General features: G+C 63.3%; 1 protein-coding gene across 10 annotated transcripts in view; it reads left to right on the forward strand.

The window, feature by feature from the left end:
- The window catches only part of MCF2L (MCF.2 cell line derived transforming sequence like), a 130,783-nt gene that overhangs the window by 60,839 nt on the left and 46,144 nt on the right, over positions 1–23,800 (forward strand). For 9 of the 10 annotated variants that reach the window (XM_059903456.1, XM_059903458.1, XM_059903460.1 and 6 more), the window contains 2 exons: positions 19,151–19,234; positions 22,334–22,448. In XM_059903456.1, the coding sequence (XP_059759439.1) occupies positions 19,151–19,234; positions 22,334–22,448 (199 nt within the window). Of the gene's footprint in view, positions 1–6,914; positions 6,968–19,150; positions 19,235–22,333; positions 22,449–23,800 lie in introns of those variants that run through there. The other variant, XM_059903461.1, reaches the window with a different exon arrangement.

Below are 23,800 nucleotides of genomic sequence, written 5' to 3' on the forward strand. Positions count from 1 at the left end.
ATTGCTTTATGTGTATAGTTAGATTGTTTAGTTGAGATTTTTTTTGTTTCTTGAGGTAGGTTTTAAAAATAAAAACAGAGTTTTCTAAGGTGCCCGCAGTGGCCACCCCAGGACCGAGGCCCTCCCGCTGCCCCGCATGGCGGCAGAGCTGTGAGCCAACCCAAGGGCATTTGTGCCACAATTTCCCGAGTCTCCTGCGACGGGAAGCTTGTTTTGGAAACAGCTTTAAACGAGTCATGACATCTGCCCCTCCTGAGGGATCTTCCCGTTGCCGCATCTGACTCCTCCATCTGTTGTCCCCACTCTCGGGACCATCTTCCCCAGATGTGGATCCGGTGGGCCCGTGGGCGTCCCCATCTGGTGCCCCCTCGGTTCTCCTGAGCGCCCCGCCCGGCAGCACCGCCCACCTGCTGTCTTCACTTCTGGGCTCCCGTTCGCGAGCCTCCTGCCTGGGATCTGAGTTGCCACCCCCTCGAGACTCTTTCAGCCCTTCAGGCACACCCAGCACTGGCTCAGGCAGGTCTGCACCCCACATCCCGGGTGAGGGCCGCCTTCCTCTGTGCCCCGTGGCCAGGGTCCTGCCACCCTGTGGACAGAGGGGACTGTGAGCCCTGGAGGGTGGGTGACCTTGTCCCGATCTCTCCCTTAAGGAAACTGAGACCAGCTCGGTGGTCGGATTTAGAATCCAGAATTCCCGAGACCACCGTGGTCCAGCCCAGAAAAGCCCGGGTCACCTCTCTACGCCGTCCTGAATCCCACAACAACAGCCCCTTTGTGCTTTGCAGGCGGGGGGAGAATGCTGCCGCCTTTCGTCTGGGGGCAGGAAGGGCCCAGTAAGTCAGGCGTCCCTCCGAGCCCCGGACACCTGCCGTCCACTGGCTGAGCCCCCAGGGTGTCCCGGAGCCAGGGTGTCCTGGACCCACGGGTGTCCACTGGACGGACCCAGCCTCACCCTCATTCAGTGGCATTTTATTAACCTAAGGCCCAGCTGTGTTTGCTCTCTGCCCAGCGTCTGCTCCTCACAGCCGCCCGGATTTACTGGGTTTGTGACAGAAGTTGTTGATCTAGCAGGCGGGGCCTGGCCCCCTCCCAGTCCTTCTGTCCAGGTCACAACTTGTGCAGAACAAATGGAACATTGTTCCCACTGCCCTGGAGGGTGGGGAGTGATGGGTGCAGATGAACACTTGTCCCAGCCCCGGCCTGGAAGGCAGGTGATAGTATCTGCAGCTCTTGTGTCTTTTTTCCAACGGGGCAGGAGAGTCTTCCTGTTTAGCTCACAGAGGTGGGCGGGGGCCCTGCTCACAGCCCTGCGGGCGGCACATCTGCTCTGCGGCCCGCGGGAGGGGGTCCTGAGCCCCTCGTGCTGCCTTCCACCTGAGTGGTTAGGTGTCACTGGCTTCCGCTGGCCTCACCTCTGTCCGTCTTTCAGTCCTCAGTTCCTGTAGTCATCAGGAGAGACTTTAGGGCACCCGCAGTATAACCCCCATGCACGGTCACTGTGCAACGTGAAGCACACAAGCCAGCATAAAAGTGAGGACTAAGCACTGCCCACAGCCCTCTCTGGTCCCGCCGTGGGCAGTCCTAAAACGTCAGGGCTCATCCCTGCTGTGACTGGGAAAGGAGCGCATACTGCATGCAGACATGCAGTAAAACACAGAATCGAGCGCTCTTCAGAGGGAGGGGCGGCGTAGAGCGGGGGCGGGTGGGGAAGCCGGGCTGGGGCCCTGTGGGACGCGGCGTCTGGGTGTATGCTGTCCAGGAGGGTGATTGGGCACCAGAATCGGGTTGTAGTCAGATGGAAGGGAAGCCAGAGAGACAGAGAGAAGCGGCCTGGCTCTGCCGCAGCCGGGCTGGGGGCGGACGGATCGTCTTTGATGCGGCGGGGATGCGTTTGGCCCTGATTTCACGTGTCCCATCTCGGGCCGCCCACGAAGGGTGGTCAGAGCCCCCGGTGCCCTTGGCACTTGAACCCCACAGGCAAAGGTCAGACAGACAGAGCGGCCTCCCGGTGCACGTCCCCGCCAGCCTCGATCCCCCCGTGGCAAGAAGCGCAGGTCGGAGGTGTGCGTGCTCAGAGCCGGCAAGGCGCCTGGTCTGGAGATTCTGGCCGCAGGGGAGGCCCAGGGCACGGAGGGGTGGCCGTCAGCCGAGTGGTTCCAGCTGCAACAGCGACAAGCGCGCTCCCTTCCCCAAAGGGGCCGGGAGACTCAGAGCACAGCCTCGTGGCGGCCTTCCGTGAGTCTGCCGCGGGGCCGCGAGCCCACGTCCCCTTCCTCTCGGGCTCGCTGTGAACTCGGGGCCGGGAGGGCGGAAGTCGTCTTGGGTTGAGGATGAGGAAGAGACAGCCCTTCCGAGGGTCCGGCGCGCGTGGACGGTGCTGGGGACCAGCGTGGGGCGCCCGTGGGGGCGGGCAGGCTCCACCCGCCTTCCCAGGAGACTCTCGTCCAGCCGCCAAACACAGCCAGAATCATTGGAAGGCCTGGGGGCGGGTAGAGGAATCCGGGGGAAGGAGCTGCGTGCCTGGGGCCAGGGCTAGACCCCCGATAGACCCTGAGCCAGGACGTGGGACCGGGGGACGGGTGGGGGTGGTGGTCTTCCGCGAGCGCTGGTTTAAGACTGGAGGGCGCCGGCCGCAGGCTCGCTAGCTGGATGCGTGTACCGCGGTGCTTGCGGGAGCCGAGAGGTTGCCTGGGGACGAGCTGCCTGCGAGCCCTCTGCCCGGTGGCCGCCCACCCTCCTTGCGGGCCCTGCACATTGTGGTGGCACGTGTCCCGAGGTGGGGCCCCCGCACACCTTCCTAGGTTCTCTGCCGCATCCACGGCTGGAGCTCGTGCGGAGGCCGGGCGCGCGGATGGCCGGCCGCGAGGACCGCCGCTCAGGCCAGCTCCTCAGGGCCTGCCTGTCACTCCAGGAAGGCTGCTTCTTATCCTGTGACCGTGGGTGACCCTGGGGGCAGGGATGATGCGTTCAGCTTAGGAGAGCTGGGTGGACGGGGCTGCAGGAGACAAGAAACAGGGCAGAGCCCCGGGAGCACCTTAATCTAAGGGGCAGCAGCTGGGGGTGGGAGGGACCCGGGCAGCAAGGATCACGGGGCCTTAGAAGGACAGTGAGGACACGAGAGGGGGACAGGGAGGGGGACAGTGAGGTCAGGGAGGAGACATGGAGGGGACAGGGGCCAACTGGGCCTGGGGGCCTGGAGAGAACTGAGTAGCCGCTGTGTCCAATTTCCCTGCTGCCTGAGGCTTTGCTGATCAGGGACACTTGCCTCACAGGTTGCCATGACGATGAAACAGGACCAGGTGGCAAGGGTGGCCTCGGCAAACAAGGGCGCGCCTGTGAGCGCGGGATGGTCCCTCCCACGTTATCACCAGCGGGTCGTGGCCGGAGAGGGTGGCGGCTTGGTCCTGACTTCTGCATGGTCCAAGCAGCGCAGTCTTGCCCGCGAGGAGATTGTCCTTGGTGAGCTTGTCTTGCATCCCTGGGCAAGGAAGAATTAATACCAAGTGTCTGTAACTATTTACAGGACCAGCTAGGCGGGGGGTCGGGGTGCAGCCGGGGTGCACCCTGTGTGCTCAGAGCATGACGCCGCCTATACCGTGTGCTAAATACGCGCACGTGACCCAGAACGCTGCGTTTGCTCAAATACGCCCTGTCCACGTTGAATTCCGGGCCTGCATGTCCTTCCAGCTAAGGGAGCCCCTGTAGGGTGACGGGGGAAGCTGGACGGCCCTTCGCAGCGGGCTTCTCCGGGAACAGAGGCCCCGCCCCGCCCCTGCCCGCTGCCCTCCTCTCAGGGCGTCCGCCTGGGGCCCGTGGTCGGCAGCCTCTGGCCTCCGGTTCCTGTCCGACCGTCAGGCCTCCTTCCCCGGATTCTCTGCACCCTCTCCTGCCGCTGGTTCTTTCCGCATCTTGCGCTGGTCGCCTGCCTGTACTGCTGGGCGGAGCCGCATAAAATTGCCTTCTTTGTAGGTTGAAAAGGTTGGAATATCCACAAACTCACCAAACCCCGCACCTGGGAGAGTGTTTACATCTTAAGCAAACACCCTCCTGGCCCAGCGGCCGGCCCTGGGGCCAGGTCCTGAGTGAGCCCGCAGGCCTGTAGCGCCAAACAAGGGACGTGGGGTGAGGTATGGGACGCAGCCAACTCTGCAGAAGTAACCAGTGTCCGCTGATCGGGGCTGAGGTCGCGAACCCCCCCCACCCCCAGACGGACACACCCGCCAGCCGGAGAGCCGCATGTCAGTGGCATCCGTGTGCGACTCTGGGCTCCGGCTCAGCTGTCCCCCAGTGTGACTTGTCACCCCTGGCCCAGGGCCTGTCCTTGAGGCTCTGCAGGGCATCAGCTACTGAGCCATCCCCAGAGACTGCGAGAAATGTCTGCGTGCCCTCTGGCCCCAGCTGGCCCACACGCCCTTCCTCACTCCGTGCACGGCCCACTCTTGAGAGCACAGCATCGGGTGGATGTGAAAACCAGGGGCCGAAGCGATGGTCCTAGAGCCGTCAGCACAGCGAGAGGAAAACCCCAGCGGCTTCCAGGTCTGTGGTGGAGCCTGTGGTCAAGGGCCACATGGGGAGCGGGTGGGCACACAGGGACTGACGCGGAGGCCCGAGGCCGAGGAGAGCCATGCGAGCGTGGACCTGTGGCCCGGACACCACCCCGAGGGCCTCTGGGGCCGCGGAGAGCCAGTCGGGGGAGGTGACTGCAGAGGGAGCGGCCTCCTCTCCCGCCCGCCGGAGACCACGTTCCTTTCGTCACGCACCTGCCCTGGGCTGCTGGAGGTGTAGCGGGGGCTCGGCCCTGGGGGGCGGCGGCAGACACAAGCTGAGGCACAGACATGGGCACCCGAGCGCCGTGGACGCGGGAACGGGGCTGGCGGTGTGCCGACGTGTGGGTGGTGCCGGTGCCTCTCGGCTCTCTGGTCTTTGGGGTGGAGAGACCAGGAGCTGATTAACCGAATGGGGTTTGTCCTGATGCTTCCCTGACCGTGGCCCGTTGGGGGAGAGCAGCCCCCGGCCTCCTCTGACCCCTCCCACCCGACCCCACGCACATTTCCTGGATGAACAGATCACGTGTCTTTAGAGGGAAACTTACAAACCAGTGACTCTCTTTTTAAACTCTGAGTCGGGGATCTGGAGCGGACCGGTTTTAAAGGAGAGCGCGTGCTTGTTTTGTGCACGTTGAAGCGCGGTGCCTTCTGGCTGGTTCTGCACAAGCACAGGGTGGGCATTAGGACTCCACCCACCAGACCTGTGGGCCTCGGACCTCACCTCGGAGGCCACGCAACTCAGCAGTGGGCCGGGCACACATCTCACGTTCAAGCACAGCCTGGAGAGGAAAGGTTGGGGCTGGAGAAGGGCGCCCGCAGCTGAGCCTGTGAGCCCAGAGCCCGTGGCCCAGAAGCTGGCTGAGGAGTGTGGCGACCTGCCTGAGACAGTGGCCTGGAGGTCGGGCCTTCGACCTTGACTCGGTCGGGAAGAAAGGACAGTGGGAGCAGGCGAGGCTGGATGGAGCCCACGTACCCCGGGTGTGCGGCACAACCTCCTGGTAAAGGCATGTCGGGCCTGAAGACTCCTTTCTCAGAGCGGTCACCTCTCAGGCTGTCGGTCACTCACTTGGCAGGCGTCCACACCATGCTGGATGCCCGAGGTGTCCCTGGGGCAGGAGGGGGCCGTTGTGGTCTCCGCGTCTCCGAGGGGTCAGAGGCCAGCCACCCTGAGCGTGATTCTGGAGGCCGCGCTCGGGGCAAGGACCCGCCTGAGGTGTGAGCCGCAGGCCGCGCGTGGGGGGACGTGGCCGAGGGCTGCCTGGGGAGGAGCTGGGCCGGCCCGGCCGCAGAGGGCCTTGCCCACCACGCTGGGAGCTGCACCCCGCTCTGCAGGAACATCCGTGGTCCCGGCCCCTGGGCGGAGGGTGTGAGAGCTGTCCTCTCGGGACTTGTGTGCCAGCGCCAGCAGGAGGCCACAGGGGAGCTGTTACAAGGAAGACGTGGGACCCATCCAGCAAAGGCCAGGTCAGACCCGGGACCACATGACGCACGACGGGAGCGTGGACGGGGCGCGTGTTGGCTGTGCCGTGACCGGTGCCCCCAGTGGCGTGAGCTGCTGGGCTCCACGGCCTCCTCTGGGGCGAGCGGCCCGGGGCCCAGGCTGGGGGAGGGCACATCTGCCTCATTCCCACGATGGAGAGGACGGAGCCCTCGCTGCCCGTGGATGCACAGCCACGGCCAGTCCTGGTCCAGCCGGAGGGCCGTCCTCTCCAGGTGGGTCGGCTCCAGGCTGGGCTCAGCCCCTCGGGTCCTTCCTGCTGGAGATCTGGTCCTTGGGGGGCGGCCTGGCCTCCCCCTCCCCCGGGAGCGCCACCTGCAGAACCGAACCCTGCGTTTTCACGTTTTAACGAGCTCCCCCGGGACCCCCCCCCGCCCCCCCCACCCCGTCCCATTTTCCTTGTTCTCAGCCACATCCCTGCCCCCCAGCCCCTGGCGGCGGTGTTCTGAGGTCTGGCTGCCGAGGACCTGGGGGGTCGGCCCTGGGAGGTCCTGGCCGGGTCCTGCGCCCCCAACCCCGGCCGTCCTGCCTCCCGCCCGCCCGGCTCCCTAAGCCGCTGAGCGCGGGCCCCCGCAGGGAGGGTCTGGACGGGCGACGGGGAGGGAGCCGGCGCTGCGCGAGCCCTGCCACCGCCTGGCCGCACGGTTAACCGGCGGCGGGCAGAGCAGGGGAGCCGACCGCAGGCTCCGGGCTCGGGGACGGCAAACCCGAGGCCCCGGGGAGAGCCCGGGTCCTCGCACTCCGGGCGGGCGGCGCGAGCATGGAGCCCGACCACGTCCCTTTGTGCGCCCAGCACGGGCGTTCCGGGCGGCCGGTCGCCACCTCCTGACGCGGCCGGCGGGCGACAGCATGACCTTAAGCCTCCTCTCCCTGCTGTCGCGGGACCTGTCCGCGCTGTGGCTGCCCCTGAAGACCCGCACAGGTGCGCGGCCGGTGGGCGCCGTGGGGACCGTGCGCGAGGGGGCGGGGCCCCGGGGGCCTGGCGCGTCGCCCACGCCGGACTCGGGACTTGTCGGCGGGGTCCGGGCCGGGTGGCGGGCGCGGAAGGGAGCCTCCTCGGTGGGCGTGCCGCGCGTCCCTCCCCCCCATCCTCATCCTCATCCTCATCCTCGTCCTCGGGCGGCGCCTGCCGGGTACCGGGCCACGGTCGCCGCTCCGCCTGGAAGCTCCTTTGTTCCGGCTGCGGGAGACCTGCCGATGGTGGGGGGCGCCGGTGGGGCCCCTCCACGCAGCGGGACCAGGGCTGGACCGGCGGGGAGCACCGCGGGGCGGTCTGCAGCCCGCGCTCCTGTACCTGCCTTGCTGGGGGAGGGTCACACCCGTGGTGACCGAGAACAAAGAGAGCTGGGCCCGGGAGGGCGCCCAGTTTCCTGGGCTCGTTTCTAGGGACGGAAGGTGTTCGCTTGGAAGTAGTTTGTCGTGAGTTCATTTTCCTGTGGGTGCTTCTGCGAAGGATTGACCAACAATGCGTTAAATAGTCTTTTGTAAATTTTGATGAATCAGCCACACCCTAGCCTTCGGTGCGTGAAGTTTCCGGTTTTATAAGGAGGTGACCGGTAGGTGAGACAAGGGAATCGGTGAGTTTCCTGATGGACAGGGTGCAGGACGGTGACCGCCTGGGCGGCCAGGTGGGAACACAAGCTGGTACACGGGGTGAGAGCGTGTGACTCACGCTTGAGCTGGCAGCACGGTGACAAGGCTGGGATCCTGGAAGGGACGCTTCCTGGGGCTTGGAGCTTAGAGGCTCGCCAGTGGGCGGTGCGCTCCCTACCGCATGCTGGAGTCTCCCCTCCCGCGTGGACCCGCGTGGTCCTCAAAGCCGTCCCTTTGTTTCCAAACTACACTCCGGCTCTGATTCTTATCACGGTTCCCTTAAAAATTCTAGGTGTTTTTCTAACACGTGCTTTACTTTTAAGATACACGGGCTCTTGAGTGAACGTCCTGAGGCAATTTGGGGTGCCTGAGGGGTGGAGGGCCTCTCCCCCAGTCTCTGGAAACCATCCACTGGTCTCCTACAGAAGGAAGCGTTTGTCCGGTTTCGCAGAGTTGCTGGCACATGTGATGTGACCTCTCCCTTGGTGTTGCCGGGAACACTCCCCAGGTGGCCCGTACCTGGCTCTGTAACCGGATGCTGACTTTCGTTAGCGCCTGCTGTTTGCTGACTTTCGTTAGCGCCTGCTGTTTGCGGACAGGTTGCTGCGCCTCCTTCCTCACTTCTGCTCAGGCTGCACAGGATGGGGGGGGGGGGCGGTTGGCGCCGGCCGAGCCGGCAGCCGGGCCCTAAGCAGATGGCGTGGATGAGAGTCACGTGGCGAGACCACAGCTCCGTCACCGCGCCCAGGGCAGCGGAGCCCGCGGAGCAGGACAGCAGGGCTGAGCCGCGCTCCCAGACCAGGGCCAGGGTCCCCCGTCCTGTCCCTTGCGAAACCAGTGAGGTCGCCAGGTGTGCACGACCCGCCGCTGCCAGCCCCCCAGCTCCCTCTCCGTCACCCCTCCTCTCTCTGTCTCTCTGTCTCTCTCACTTGGTCTGTCTCGTCTGTCTCGCTGTGTCTGTGCGTGTCATTCTCTCTGCCTCTTCTCCTCTCTCTGTGTCTCTTCCCCTCTCTCTGTCTCTCCCCCTCAGTCCCTCTGTCTCTCTGTGTCTTTCTCACTCTCTGTCTCTGTCTCTCTCCCCTGTCTCCTACGTGTGTCCGGGGCTCCGCGGTCAAGCTCCGGCGGGGCAGCGTCCGTGGAGGGCCCAAGCCCCGCTCTGCTCTGTGCCGCCCCGCCTGGCGATCAGGGACCCCGTCAGCAGGGCCGCCTGGGTGAGGCTCAGGGCGACATGCGCCCCCGTCCCTGTCACCCAGGGCCCCAGCCTCCTCTGCCCTGTGCGTCATTGTTTCTGTGTTTTGGGGGGAGGGTTGTGTTTTGAGAAGGTCAGTGCAGTTCCTTGTCTGGTCTTAGATTTATCGAGCTGCAGACACTTAGAAAGTGGGACTCCATGTGCGTGTCCACCGTCGAGGGGAGGGTTTGGGGAGCTGCTGGAGTCCTTGCGGGAGCGTGGTGTGGGTGTCAGGGCCGCACCGGCCTCCCACGCGGCCCGTCCTGTGAGCTGCTTTCCGAGGGCAGATCTGGACAGGTCCCGGGGGTGCTGCCCCCAGCCCCACCTTCTGTCTTCGGAGCGATGAGGGGCGGAAGTAGGTGGACATCCCTGAGCTTTATGGACGTGCTGCTTTTTACTGTTGACGAGTGGTTGTTTTAGAAAAGAGCTGTCGCACATCTCCTTCATTTCCAAACAGCAGTGGGCTCACACGTGTGTGTATCTGTGGTGTGTTTGTGAGATGTGTCCGACAAGCTGCCGGGGGCCCAGCATGGCGGGAGGCTCGAGCCAAAGCCGAATGAGGGTGGGACCTTGCTGCCGGCGCACTGCTCGGACCCGCTGGCTTTCACTGAACCCCGAAGTGCCCACGTCCGAAGAGGGCGTGGATGGTGGTGTGGCTTGAAGGGTGTGCAAGCTGTTGGCCGTCGGCCCCCCGGGAAGGCGCCACGTCCTCCCCAGGCCCTCGGGGCACCTCCTGCGGCCTCTGCTCGGCGCGTCCTGCGGGGAGGCCGGGCCAGCGTGACCCCAGCCGCGGCCCCCCTCCCGGTCATCTCCGGGGCCTGGAATCCCATCTGGACCGCGTCCCTGATCCCTGTGGAGGCCCCGCCCGGCCGGGATGAGACGCAAGAAGCATAAGGGCGGGTTCCACCTAACTGGGCGCCGAGGCCGCTGCTTTTGGAGCGCGCAGGAGCCCGAGGGACTTCCAGCACAGCTCGCACGGAAGCTGGGGGCCTGCCTGGCGGGGGCTGCGGTTCTGCTCTCGGACCCGCTCTTTCACAGGGACCTGGGCCGTTGGGTGCGTGTTTAAGTGGCAACATTAACTCATCAGGCAGGTGCCCTCGGGCCCAGGATGCCGAGGAGAAGGAGGAAGGTTTGGAAAGGACTGACCCTCAGGCCCTGAGTGGCGGTGGACTTTCGGCCAGGGGAGGAGCAGTGAGGCCCAGGAGAGGGACGCCCACCGTCTGGCCCCGGGGCTGCTTCGTGGGCCCGCCGGCACCTGCAGATCCCCCGCCCCTTTCCAGCTTGGCCTGGGCCCCGGGGGCTCCCAGAGCCATGGGGAGCTGGTGGGTCTCAGCAGTTCTGCCCACTGCGTCGTCGTAACCTTGGGTCATCGTGTGTGACGACCTGCCTGGTGGGCTGGCCAGGCTCGGGAGCTGGACCCTGGCAGGGTTTGCCCGGTGCTGCACGGGGAGGAGGGCCACTAGGAGGACCGTTGTTGATGATAAAAGGTCCACGGAGATTTTATTCTGTGCCAGCCCACACCCCATGCCCGAGCTTGGAGGCTCCAGCCCAGGCCCCCGGGCCGCCCTAGTCCTCCCCGACCTCGTTACCTGGCCCACCTGCCACCTGGCTCCCTGCTGGGTGTGTGACCCACCCTCATCCCTCCAGCCTGCTCTGGGCACTCAGAGTCACTGCGCAGAGTAACGTGTAGTAAATTAACCTGCCTGCGATGCGGCCACGAGGCCTCCCGCTGGGCTTCCACCGCCCCCCCGCCGCCCCCATCCTGCAGGTCTGATTCTAGTTCATCAGGGCCCTTCTCCAGGGAGGCCTCGCAGGGGCAGCCCGACCCCGCCTGGAGCTCCACGGTGTGGGTGCAAAGGAGGCCCTCGCCCATGGCAAGGGGGTCCCTTCTGGGTCCTCTACGGGGCCCAAGGCCCCTTGGTCCAAGCGGACATCCCAGGCCCCAGCCCAGTGCCCACCCTGAACCCAGGGTGAACCTGGCCGTCCGAGCACGTGGCCAGACCCCAGCTCCGCGACCCGGGGGGAGCACGGCCCCACGAACTGAGTGAGTGAGGCGGCACCTCTCCCCTCCACCCCGCGGCTTGGTCCTCTCTGCTGGGCAGGGCAGGCCCCGCCTCCCTCTGCTCCTGACGTCCAGATGCTAGAGCCTTCCGTGCAGCTCTGCGGCCACCGGCCGCGTGTGGCTGTTTACGGTTAAACCAGTTAAAACTGAATAAAATGAACAACTGCAGCTGCTCCACCCCCATCAACCACGTTTCGAGCGCTCAGCGGTGTCTGTGGGCCGGGCGGCAGAGACGGGGACACTCCGGTCATCCCGGGAGCTCTGGGGGCGGGGGGCCTGCTCTGGACACACGTGAGCCGCCACGCAGATGAGGCGCACACAGCGGGGGTGCCGGGGCTCTGGGATCAGGCGCTGGGGGGGCCCCAGCTGAGCTGAGAGACGCAGGATGGTCAGGCCGGGTGGAGGGTCCTAGGCAGAGCTGCGCCTCCAAGCAGGTGCGGGGAGCAGGAAAAGCCAGGGTGGGACCATCCCACCCAGAACCCGCCTTTCCCCGTGGGCACGTCCCTGCTCTCGGTAACGGCAGCAGAGCCAGAAGAAACCGGGAGAGGCTGAGGGGTGGATGCGGCCCTTTCCTGGCCTGACCTCTGCGAGGTGCAGTGCGGCCAGGTGCCGGCTCACACACTAGCAGCAATTAAACACCCACCGCATGCCAGACACCATTGCTGCATGTGTGCACAAGCCTCCCCAGAGCTAGATGCCACGATTATCCTGATTTACAGACAAAGAGACCAACTCAGAGAGGTTAGGTAACACGCCCAAGGTCACACAGCTCCCACCTGCCTCAGGAGCACTGGTCCACTGCCCAGGAGACCAGAATCTCTGCACGTAACAGGTGATTCTGCAAAATAAAACACAGCCTCTGGACCAGGAGGTGGCCCAGAGGCCAGAGCAGCTCTGCAGATGGCATGTCTGTGTGAGCCTTGGGGACAACGGACAGTCCGTGCTCACAGGTGGCTGCAGGTGCACGTCTGCCCGTTCACCGAGGGCAAGGTCATTCTCCTCTCCGCCCACAGCTTCAGATCTTATAAGATCTCGGATCAGAATTCTCCTTAGGGGCTTCCCTGGTGGCGCAGCGGTTAAGATCCACCTGCCAACGCAGGCGACACGGGTTTGAACCCTGGTCCGGGAAGATCCCACATGCCACGGAGCAACTAAGCCCGTGCACCACAACTACTGAAGCCCACACGCCTAGAGCCCGTGCTCCGCAACAAGAGAAGCCACCGCAATGAGAAGCCCGCGCACTGCAATGAAGAGTAGCCCCTGCTCGCCGCAACTAGAGAAAGCCCATGCGCAGCAACGAAGACCCAACACAGCCAAAAATAAAGGAAGGAAGGAAGAAAGAATTCTCCTTAGACTCTAAGGAGGAAATGCAAACTCACGAGATGATTTAAAGTGTCTCATCTAATTGCAGTGTCATTTCTTAGATCATTCCCGCAGGGTCAGGGACCCCCCAGATCACATGCAGGGGAAGGCCTTACCGTTTGCTGTAACCCCTCTGAGCCCGGGAGGGGCCCAGCTTCCCCTGCTTTGCAGTTACTTGGAGCTCTTCTCCGCGGCTCTGCAGAGCCAAGCCTCCCACCAAGTTAGACGCGCCCCCCCACCCCCCGCCGCCAGCATTTCCACTTGCTAACCTCAGCCCCAGAATCACCCACCCTGATGCTGTCTCAGGCTGAGGGCACCCCTGCCCTGCCCTTCTTTGCTCTGCTGCACCTATGGTCACCCCATCACTGCTGTGTGGCCTCAGGCAAGTCACTCAGCCTCTCTGTGCCTTTGTTTGCTCATCCAAAAAAATGGGATAATCATGTTCCTACCTCTTGGTTTATTGTGACAATTAAATGCATTAGTACATTAAAAGTACTTAGTAATAGTTATATTGCAACTGCTATTTCTACTGTGGATTAAAGATTTTCTGTGTGAACCCATTTAAAAGTAATCCAGTTGCCCAGACAGCCTACAAGTTTAAGAAATTCTTACTTTTCTCCTATACTTTCTCTTATGTCCACTGGTCACAGTGAGATGTTTGAGACACACTTGCTTTCTTGATTGAGACTTCGGTGTTTTGTTTTAACTTTAATCTGTCATTGACTCAGTGGGTACTTGTGTGGGAATTTCATTTAAGACTTTTTCTTTGTTTTCATAAGGACCAGCGAGGGTGGCCTGTCCCCACGTATGCTATCAACAACGTGAATCCTGCAGGAGTCGGAGGTGCCGTGCACCCCCTTCTCCCCGCACACCCCAGAACCCGTGACAGTTAAGTTTGGGGGGTAGTCCCAGAGTCTCCAAGACAAGAGGTTTTCTGTGGTGCTCCCCAAGTCTGTCCGACTGCGGAGCCCTTCTCTCTCTCCCTGACTGGGGAGGGGGCTCTGCCGAAGGTGCAGAGAAGTGAAAGTCTGGAGCCCCCCAGTGTGAGTGGAGCCCCTGGGAAAATGCTCCATGCTGGTGTGAGGGTCAGTGGGTGTGAGGGTTGCTTACGCACTGATGCAGGTCGGGGCAGGTCTCTGCGTGCTTGGCGAGCTGCCTGGAGCCTGTGTTAGGATTCTGAGGCCCGCTGGGGCTCAGCCGTCTGCCGTCGGCAGGCGGTGCGACGTCTAAGCCAGGTGTCCGCCACGTCCTGCGTCGCCCGGGACCTGGCAGAGGTGATGTAGTGGACATCCTACGGGACAGGATTCCAAAAGCTATTTTTTAAGAAGTTGTTTGTAGCTCAGAAACCGCCAAGCATGCGGTGTGAATATCCACAAGCCAGGCTGTGAAACGTGCGTGCAAGCTTCGTATCCGGGGGCCCCTGGGGTGGGTGTGGAGCGTGCACCCCGAGGCCCACCTGGCTGAAACTGCTGCCCAGGTGGTCTCTTCTGACGTCCGAAACCTTCACAAAACGGGTGTTGGTGAAGGGGCAGATGGAAACGTGTCCGCTGGTGTCCCTGGGGGGGCCCTGGCCTCTGAGGTGCTGTCCAGCGCACGGAAGGAGGGTCTGATCAGCACCAGTCCCGCGGGTGGATGGCCTTGAGAAGGCTGCACTCCTCTGAGATCGACTGAGAAGGCCGTGGCCGGCGGGGCAGGGCGGGATGGGGATTCTACGTGAGCCTCGCCGAGGCCCCAGGAGAGTCATTCCCGTACAGCCTGAGCTGCAGACACGCTGCCGAGTGGGCCGTGGCCTTGGAAGATGCAGATCCAGAGCCTGGATGGTAGGAGGACGCTGGGCCTCGTCTGCACGGATGGTGCCTCCTGTGGTCCCCCAGGGCCTCCCGCGGCTCTGCTCAGAGTTTGTCCCCGGTGCCCACGCGGGAGAGCTCCTACGGCGCCAGCTGGGCCCCGGCTGGTTCCCTGAGCTTCGCCGGGGGTCCCTGGGAACCAACCCCTCTGCTGAGGATGGGGCTTCCCTGAGGACGAGTTTGGTTAAGCATCTTCTCATATGGGGCCTTTTATTTTAAAATACATAAGGATTCACGTCCTGAGATCAGGAAATCGGGGAGAACAGTGGTGAACTGAGTCAACGACACATCGTACGTGACGTGAAATGTTTGTGCCTAAAATCCAGTAACGCGTAACTTGTCAAAAATACCCAGGATGGCCTGTGAGAGAGGATTCAGCCCAAGTGAGTGTAGACCTCCAACATCCCACAGGGCTGAGTCCCAGAGCCGTCCTGGGCACTACAGGTTGCCATGGAGATGCCTCTCCTGCCTGACCAGGGACTCGGGGAGCTGACGGGTCCCTGCCTGACCGACGGCCGGAACGGAGCCCGTTCGGAGCCCCAGGTATCCTCGTCCCCCGGCTTGGAGTCGCCTCTTTGCGGCCGTTCCTCTGCACACACTCTGCTCTGGTTTGGAGGTTCCTGGATGGGGTCTTGGTGGACTAGGAATCCCACCCAAGTGAGTTGGTGAAACCACCCCACGGACTCTCCACTTTGGACTCTGAAAGGGCATCACGGGTGTATTTTGATAGAAAATAAACAAAAACCTCGGGTGTGGATGTTCAGCCAGATATAAACAAGGAAGAGAATTAGCCGTAACAGACTTAGTGGACATTGCGGCCCAGGGCCTCTTGCCAGCTGCCGACCCCTGCGTAGGAGCTCTTCTCAGGCTCCTGTCCCTCTTCAGCGAGATCCAAGGTCATCGGCAAGGCAGGGACCAGCCTCCGAACACGAACGCCAGGCTCCTGCACGTGCTGTGGGCTCCCTTGACCCGGACCCTCGCCACCTGGACGTGGATTTCCAGGGTCCACGCGCTCTGCGTCTCTCGAGCCCCAGCCCTGCGTGTGTTCTCGGCCCGAGGCAGCGCTGGCAAGCACGGTGCAGCTCAGAGGCCCTTCCCGTGGGCAGCACGGGCCAGATGCCGCCTGCCCTGCATTATGAAATCCTCGTCCTAAAAGAAGGCAAATCTGCGAGCCAGTTTGCCAGACGAAGGAAGTTTGCTGCCGGAGTCTGATTGTGTTAAGATGAAATGGTGTGAAGATAAAAGGGTGATACCCCCTCCCCCGGACTCTCCGATTGCTGCCCAGACCAGGCAGGACTCAGGGGACCACTTTGTGGCCAGAGATTCCAGCGGTTGGTGTTTCCTCCCCTTTGTCCTCGTGTAGAACTGAGCTGGGGCCCCGCACCACTGAGATGTCGTGAGCTCAGCGAGGGGTCATTCCCTCTGGCCACTGACAGGGAGCGGGCGTCTGTCCCCTGCGGTGCTCCGGACAGAGGGACCTTTCCAGATGGGCTTCCAGAGCTGGTGCCAGCGGGGCCAGGTCAACCTGCAGACCCCGGCCCCGGCCCCCGGCCCCCACCCTGCAGGGGTCGGGAGGGAAGCGCTGTCCTCTCCCCCCTGCACCCCTCCCGTCTCAGAGTGATTCTGTGTTGGGTAATTGCCTGGAGTCTCCGCTTACGTCTGGGCGACAGGAAAGTTGTTGTCGGGTGGTTATCTGTGAGGCATTGTGCGCACACAGAGCGGGTCTGTGCAGGAGCTGGGCCTCCCCTGACCCTGACCCTGACCCTGACCCTGAGCTGGCGGGCAGGGCGACCCCACTTCCCGTCCCAGACGTCAGATGGGCCAGGACGGGCACCTCCACTTCCTTCTCAACCGGCCGTCACCTGCCGCTCGAGTGCAAGATGAAATATCGTGGACGAGGCCCCAGTCTTTGAGCGAGAAAGAAGCAGTAAGTGCCTGACACCCCAGCGCCCGCTGTCCACGGAGGGTCACGTGACAAACACCATGTGCCTCGATGGCAGCTGGAAACTGTGCTCGGTTATTCCCAGCTCTCTTAGGGGCGGCCAGTGACCATTTAACACGTATGAGTTTTTGTACAGTTCATTTGTCTGAATGGACCTCGTGCGCAGAGTAACCCTACTTTTAAATGTAGACTGGGTCATTTGATCTAAGGCACAATATTAGGTTAGTCCTGCCCAAGAAAATTCACGGGTGGTGGGGTCTGGGGCGCGGCTGCCGTGGTCAGCGGTCTGCACCCACGGGGCCTGCGATGGGCAGAAATTCTGGAACCAGCCTGGGTGCAAGTCAGAACGAACTTTGCCAAATTAGCCAGATTCCAAATGAAGCTCTGAGAAGTCATCATCTATTCTTTCAGCACGAGTTCTTTGGGCTCCTGCCCTGGGAGTGGGCCGGCTGGTGCCCTCCGCGGGGGATGCAGGAGGCTGTGAGGCCCCCGCCAGGCTAGGAGGCGGAGAAAGGCCCCCCCGAAGAGGTGACATCTCGGTAAGACATCTTGAGTAAGATTGGACCAGGAAACAGGGATGGGAAAAGCATCACAGAGGGGGCAGCCTGTGCAAAGAGCCCGGGCCTGGCAGGACCTCGGCTGGTCGGGGAACTCGAAGCACATCGGGGCGGCGGCCCCAAGCACGTCTCTCTGCGGAAGCAAATTAACATGAACAGTGGTCCGGCCAGTGAGAAAGGGCAGGGATGGTAGGAGCATCAGCCGTGCCCCTAGCACGTGGGGCGCCGTCTGCCGTCCGGGGAAGCCGGACACGGAGGGCAGACAGCTCTGGTGTCCACAGCGAGCCCAGGAAGGAGGGAGTGTTCTCGTCGGAGGGGCCACATGAAGGCCGTGCCACTTGGAGCTGCTCGGAACCAGGTCTGAGTCTCTGCAGAAACGCCCGTCGGAGTCTCCATGTGGTCCTGGGGGGTCTGGAGGCTGAGGGCAGTCTCGCGAGGCCTGGGGAACTGCCCGTCCCAGCGTCCACGCCGGTCAGGGGACTTAACAGCTCGCAGCATCCGTGCTGGTTTCCGCAGCCCCGCGTGTCTCCTTTCCAAGCTTGAGGGCGACCCCACTTCCCCGGGGGTCCGTCTCAATGACGCGCTTGTCCCCAGCGGGCAGAGGCCGGATTTGAGGAGAACGGGGTCCATGCTCGACAGCGTGGGCAGCGTAAAATCTGGCCTCCCAGCCTCCGTGCAGCTGCCTGCCCATCGCACCTGTCGTGTGTTCTAAATAAACGAGGTGTGACGGCCATAAACCACCTCGTCTGGAATTAAAAACATTTCAGGTTTTCTTTTAGCACTTGTTTCCAGCCCTGTTTTTCTTCCACAAAAAAAAGCCGCTGGGGGCTTCCCTGGTGGCGCAGTGGTTGAGAGTCTGCCTGCCAATGCAGGGGACACGGGTTCGAGCTCTGGTCTGGGAAGATCCCACATGCCGCGAAGCAACTAGGCCCGTGAGCTACAACTGCTGAGCCTGTGCGTCTGGAGCCTGTGCTCCGCAACAAGAGAGGCCACGATAGTGAGAGGCCCGCGCACCGCGATGAAGAGTGGCCCCCACTTGCCACAACTAGAGAAAGCCCTAGCACAGAAACAAAGACCCAACATAGCAATCAATCAATCAATCAATAAATAAATCTTTAAAAAAAAAAAAACGCCGCTGGTGAGACGTTTCCCTGCACAGGGGAGGTGGCGTGGCCCCGAGCTGCCCGTGGAGCCGGCAGAGTCGTGGCCTCTGAGGTTTCTGAGTGTGACCCGTCATTCAGTCCCTGACCCTGAACGTGCTGCGGCTCTGTCGGGACGAGGGGCCCAGGGACACGGCCCCCGTCACGTCCTCGTCAGCGCCAGGCAGAGTCACAGGGCAGCCAGCCATGGGTCTCGGCAGCTCCACAAATGACAGCCCGGATCTGGGGACCCGCCTGTGCGTTTCGTCGTGCCACCTGCCCGTGCTCGCTGGTCTGCAGGACGGAGGCTCATCCGCTCGGAGGGCGCTTCACTGTCTCCGTGACCCGAATCTCCAGGCCCTGGGGGCCTGGGTCTTCTTCTGGGTGTAGGAGAGCTGACTTTCAAGCCATTTGTGAGTTGTAGTCTCTGTGGAGAAGTTGTGTCAACATTCAAGGCTGCAGACTCCAGGACACCCGGGTCTGGAGACACGAGACGTGGGCTGTCGGTCACGTGGTACCAACCTGGCAGCAACTAGAGACACAGGTCCCCGAAGGCCCCCGAGCACCCCGGCTCTGTGGCCACCTGCTGGTGCCCCAGCACGGACCCAGACCCCGTCCGTGTCTGGGTTCCGCCAGGAGTCTTGCTAAACCTTTTGTTTCTGGTCAGCGCCTCCAGGCTGTGACTGGGTCACTCCGGGCCCTGATCTAGGACTTGCGGCTGTCAGGACCGGGCTCAGCGCCCTGCTCAGGGTCAGTGTCAGGCTGGGGTGAGGCTCCAGGCATGTGTGTCTGAACCCACCGCCATGGCCAGGTTTCCACTCTGACCAGTGGGTTGTTGCATAGACAGCAGGCGAGAACCCCAAGGGTGGCCCAGCCACTTCCAGGACGTCGGTAGGTGCTCTCAGACCAAAGCATGTCTGCTCCCTGAGCACTTGTCTCGGGGTCAGTCCTCCAGCTCCCGGTCCTGCCCCGCTCCCCCCGACCTCCCCTCTGCCCGCCTATCCTTCTCTCTCCCTCCCTGTCCTTCCCTGTCCCCCTCTGTCCCTCCGTGTCCCTCCCTCTCTCTCTCTCCCTCCGTGTCCCTCCCTGTCCCTCCCTGTCCCCCCTCTCTCCCTCCCTGTCCCTTCCTCCACTCCCTCCGCCTTTCTCTCTGCTTCTGACACACACCACGCTTTAAATATTGATGAATCACTCAGCGCACAGCTTTCTGTGCTCTGAGAAACAAAGGTTTCTGTACTGGAAACTGGAATCCCTTTTTCCAGGCCCGTGACCGCTGGACCCTCGAGTGTCTGCGGTGGGGCTGACCCAGACGTAGCTCGGGAGGCCATTTCCTCCAAATGACAGCGTGTTTCCGTCTGCTCTGCTCTCCCCGCAGATGAAATCATGCACCACGACATCAGCCCGCTCTGTGCTGCCGACATCCAGGACCAACTGCAGAAGCGCTTTGCTTACCTGTCTGGTGAGTGCGAAGGCCAGGGCGTGTGACGGGGGCGGGGGGGGTGTGCTCGGCCAGGCGGCCGGCCTCCTGGTCCTCCGTGACCGCGTCGTGGGGCCTGGGGACAATCCGTGCGGTGCAGCCCGCCGCCCATGGCACTGATGCCTGTGACGAGGGCAGCTCAGGGCCGGCAAGTGCCGGCCAGGGGTCAGCTGGGTCCCCCGGCGGGCGCGGCCCGAGTGCTCCTGGCTGCAGTCTCCTGGCTTCCAGAGCTTTCCTGGGACGGGGAGGAGGTGCAGGTGTGGCACAGTCGCCGCCGTGCAGTGTCCAGGGCCTGGGGTCTGGCTTCCGTGGCTCCGTCTTCTGGGAGAAGCCCCTGGGGTGCCACCGGCATGGGCGAGGGGCTGGCACTGCCCACAAGCCTGTCCTGGGGTCGCTCTGTATCTCTGGCCCCTGTCCACCTGCCACCCTCCCCTGGGATCCAGGTTCTGTCTCCACCCTGCAGGGACATCTTGCTGTCCTACCCGGCCGGCCGAGGTGCTGGTGCCTCAGGCCTGCAAAGGCCGTGACCGTTGCACGAGAGCAGTGCCTGGAGTGGGGTGGCCGCCCCTCCCATCGGGCAGGCCTGCCCACCAAGCCTCCCTGTGCTGTCCGTCAGGGGCCCGAGGACGAAGGCCCCCTGCTCACGGCCCTTTCCCCTGGCCAGCAGGTTGGGGTCTCTCCTGAGCTCCGAGAGCCAGTCCTGCGCCCCCGGGCTCACCTGCCCATCCCTTGGTGCCAGGAGCTGCTCCCAAGGCCGTGCCCTGTGTGGCTCTAGCCCACCTGCCCCCCTACACATGGACCCGCGGTGTCGCTCTGGGGTTTAAGTGCCTCCTGAGGCCCGAGCCCCGTGAGCAGGAAAGCTGAACCTCTGTGGTTTGTCAGCGGAGACGGCATCCTGCTCTTCCTGGAGGGGCCACCACCGCAAGGGGCGCCCACCTCACGGAGGAAGGAGAGAGAGTGGGGTGTCCTTCTGAGAAAAAAAAGTCCCCAACAGGACAGGGTCATGACCTTGACCTTCCTTCAGGTCTCCACCCGCTGCCCTCAGGAGGAGACCCCAGGGGGGCCCTGACCCCCAGACACCCCTCTTGTTATTCAGAGGCCGCTGGGTGCTCGGGGAGGGGGTTTTGCGCAAGTAACCACGGCCCCAGCCCGGCGGCTACAAGGTCGCTGACCACTGGGCCTCACAGGCCCCAGGTCCCCCAGCACACGGGGGGCCAAGGACAAGGGAGCTGATGTGACCAAGATACCCCCCCGCCGGCCTGGGCTATGGGGGTGTGTCTGGAGGAAGGTGGGCGGCCGAGGTGGGCAGAGAGCAACCCCCGCCCTTCAGCCACGGGAGGGGATTCTGCCAGCACCTGAGGGAGGCTGGCGGCGACCCCGGGCTCAGGCGAGCCCACAGGCGGGTGGCAAGGCCCTGAGCTGAGGACCACCAAGCCCGCCGCCATCCCAACCTGCAGAGCGAGAGCCGACAGACCGGGTTGGTTCACGTCGTCAAGTCTGGGAATTGGTTAGAAGACAACACATCTTGAGCTTCAACGTCTGAAACAAAGCTGGACCGTCCTGGGTTTTTGCGGACACCCCGTGCGGGTTGGCCAAGCAGAGCCCGGGGGCGGGGGTGGCCCTCGTCCTCTCCATCCCTCTGCCACCCGCCAGGACACCCAGCTGCCCGCCTCCCAGCGTGAGGACGCCCTGGCCAGTTACCACGGTGCCCACCGCCTGCCCTGGACCAAACTGCCGTAACCTCCTGCCGGGGTGTCCGTGGGCGAAGGTCAGGGTGGCTGGCTTCGCAGCCCAGCACCGCTGACACTGGGGGGCGGCCCCACATTGTAAGACATAGAGCAGCCACCCTGCCCTGCACCCACTGGAGGCCAGCACCCCCCAGGGTGACGACCAGAACTGCCCAGGCGCTGCCAGTGGGCACCAGAGCATGCTGGTGTGGACAGAGTGAGAGGTCTTCCGGGGTCAAGCGGGTCTGCCCTCGTAAGGGGCCCCAGGTGCTCGCCTGTATCAGGCTGTCTGCAGCCGGCTGCCTGTGCAAGGTCACTGCAGACCAGCCTTGAGAGTCACGCGGCATCTCTTCTGCCACCTCGGATGGGCCAGGCCAGCCTCGGTTCAAAGGGAAGAGGGACGGACCCAGCCCCGGAGGAGCAGCGGTGGCCATCTCCTGCCGCCCAGGGCACCGGCTGGCAGCAGACCACGCCTGGCCTCACCTCCCGGCCTCCGCACTGCTGCTGCGGGTCGTCGGTGGGACAGCTCGGCCCAGACTCCCAGCCTGCATCTCCACGCCCGCCCTCCCGACTGCCTGGCCCTGGGGAGGCGTGCTCACCTTCCCAGAGCCAAGGCCACTGCCTCGTTTTCCCTCGGGAACTGTGTCGGGTGCGCCTCCCCTGGGAAAAGTGCCCCCCCCGCCGGTTCCACCTGTACCTCCGCACACACGGTGCCGAAGGGATGACTCCCGTCAGACGGGAATTGTCTACCCGAAGCCGCCACGGGGCGAGCGGGCAGTCGGGGTGCAGCCTGATGGCACGTGCAATGTTTAAATGCTCGTCACGTCACCTGTGGAGCGTGGAAAACGTCCGCGCCGTCAGGAAGGAAGCAGGATGCCAGCTTTCTGTTCAGCGCAGCCTGTCACACGCAAAAGCGCACGGAAGTGGGTTTGGGAGGAAACGTGCTGCCGCGATGCTCCCGCGGTGGCAGAATAGCGGGTGCTTCTTTCAGCTCATCTCTTCATTCCAAATATTTCCATCGACAGCACACGTTTCTCTCATGATAGAAGACATGGAAGGGACTTCCCTGGAGGCCCAGTGGTTAAGACTTCGACTTTCACTGCAGGGGGTGTGGGTTCGATCCCTGGTGGGGGAGCTAAGATCCCACATGCCTGCGGCCAAAAAAACAAAACGTAAAAACAGAAGCAATATTGTAACAAATTCAATAAAGACTTTAAAAATGGTCTACATCAAAAAAAAAACAAAAAAACCAAAACATGGAAAGTGAGTTTCATTCTGGAAAATGACTGTCCAGCCGAGACCCGGGAGCAGCCCCGCGACCCCCGTGCTCAGTGCTGATCTTCTCTCTCCCCAGGTGGGCGGGGGCAGGACGGCTGCCCCGTCATCACCTTCCCCGACTACCCGGCCTTTGGCGACGTCCCCGACAAGGACTTCCAGAATGTCATGACCTATCTCACCAGCATCCCCAGGTGCGTGTGGAGGGGTCACTCTGTTGTATTACAAGCAGAACTGGGTCCGTCCTCCAGAAAGGTAGGGAGACCTTCTCCGAGCCCACGGCCGTGCTGGGCGGTGTGGCACCCAGGAGCCGAGGGGCGGGGGGCTGATGCTGCCCGGGGGCCCCCCCTCGGAAGGGGTGAGGCTGCGGACCTCCCGCCCAGCAGACGAGCGGCTGCCCCGCTACGGCACTGCGGACGTGGGTGCCGTCAGACTCTCCCTCCGTCGGGTTTCGGAAGGCGGGTCACGGCTCGGTGAATTAAGTCTAATCTGGGAAACAGACCCGCAGCGAGTTTGACCGCCCGACACCTGTCCTACAGAAACTGCTGGTCAGTGTCGTCCCGTCAGCACCGATCGGTGCCGGGGGAAGGGGGAGGCTGGGGGAGATCCTTCCAGATGCCTGCGGGGTGGAGCTGTTAAGCTGGGGGAGCCCTCCCGACGGACGTGGGTGGTGAAGGCCACTTGGCAGAGAGAGCCGGACGACGCGCCCTGGGTCCCGCGGGGTGCGGTCTCTTGTTAGGCTTGGGTTAGGGTGGCCACCGTCTCCGTCCTTCTCTGTACCCAACTCGCTGGGCCAGGCTCCGGGTGGCCGAGCTGAGGCGGGAGGTTCGGCCACTGTCCTGGGAGCGCGTGGCCTTCCTTAAGGGCCCCTCGGGCTGGCCGTGCCCCCTCGAGGGGCTTCTTGGGGGCTTGCGACCCTGCAAAGCATCTCCATTTGTCTTCTCCCTTGAAGTTACAGCCAGGAAGGCCATGGACAAGGCCCTGGACCTCGGGGGACGATGCTTGAGTAGGTTCGAGGGTCTGGAGAGTGGCGGGAAGGTGTCTGCTGCCCGCGTGGAGCGGCACAGGGGGTGTCCTTGGGGGAGGGGGACCCGGGACGGTGGGTGCAGCTCTCGGCGCGCCCAACAGTGAGACGCAGAAAAGCCGCACAGCCTTGGCGGTGGGACACCGGGGACAGGCCAACAAGAGGAAGGGCAGCTGCACTCGGCACCGGTTTCAGGCAGTCAGTGATTTAACAAGAAGACGGCGGCCATTGGTGGCTGACCGTGGGCCCCCCAGGGGTCTCACTGGCCCTCCAGGGGGCGGGCTTGTGGCCAGCTCCCCAGCTCCCCTCCATGACACGTCCCAGGGGTGGGCATTCCACGTCCAGGTGAGGCGTGGCCCTCCTCCCCCGCTCTGTGACCCCCCCCCCACCCCGTGTCTCTTGTCCCCCTGTGGCCGGCTTTTCCCCCATCTCCCGTGGTCCCCAGGCCTGTCTCAGACCAGGCAGTGGAGCTCACGGTGCAGTGAGGTCTGTGTGGACGCTGCCCGGGGAGGGGTCCGAGTC

This window comes from Balaenoptera ricei, chromosome 18, assembly GCF_028023285.1.
Source record: "Balaenoptera ricei isolate mBalRic1 chromosome 18, mBalRic1.hap2, whole genome shotgun sequence".
NCBI lineage: Eukaryota > Metazoa > Chordata > Mammalia > Artiodactyla > Balaenopteridae > Balaenoptera > Balaenoptera ricei.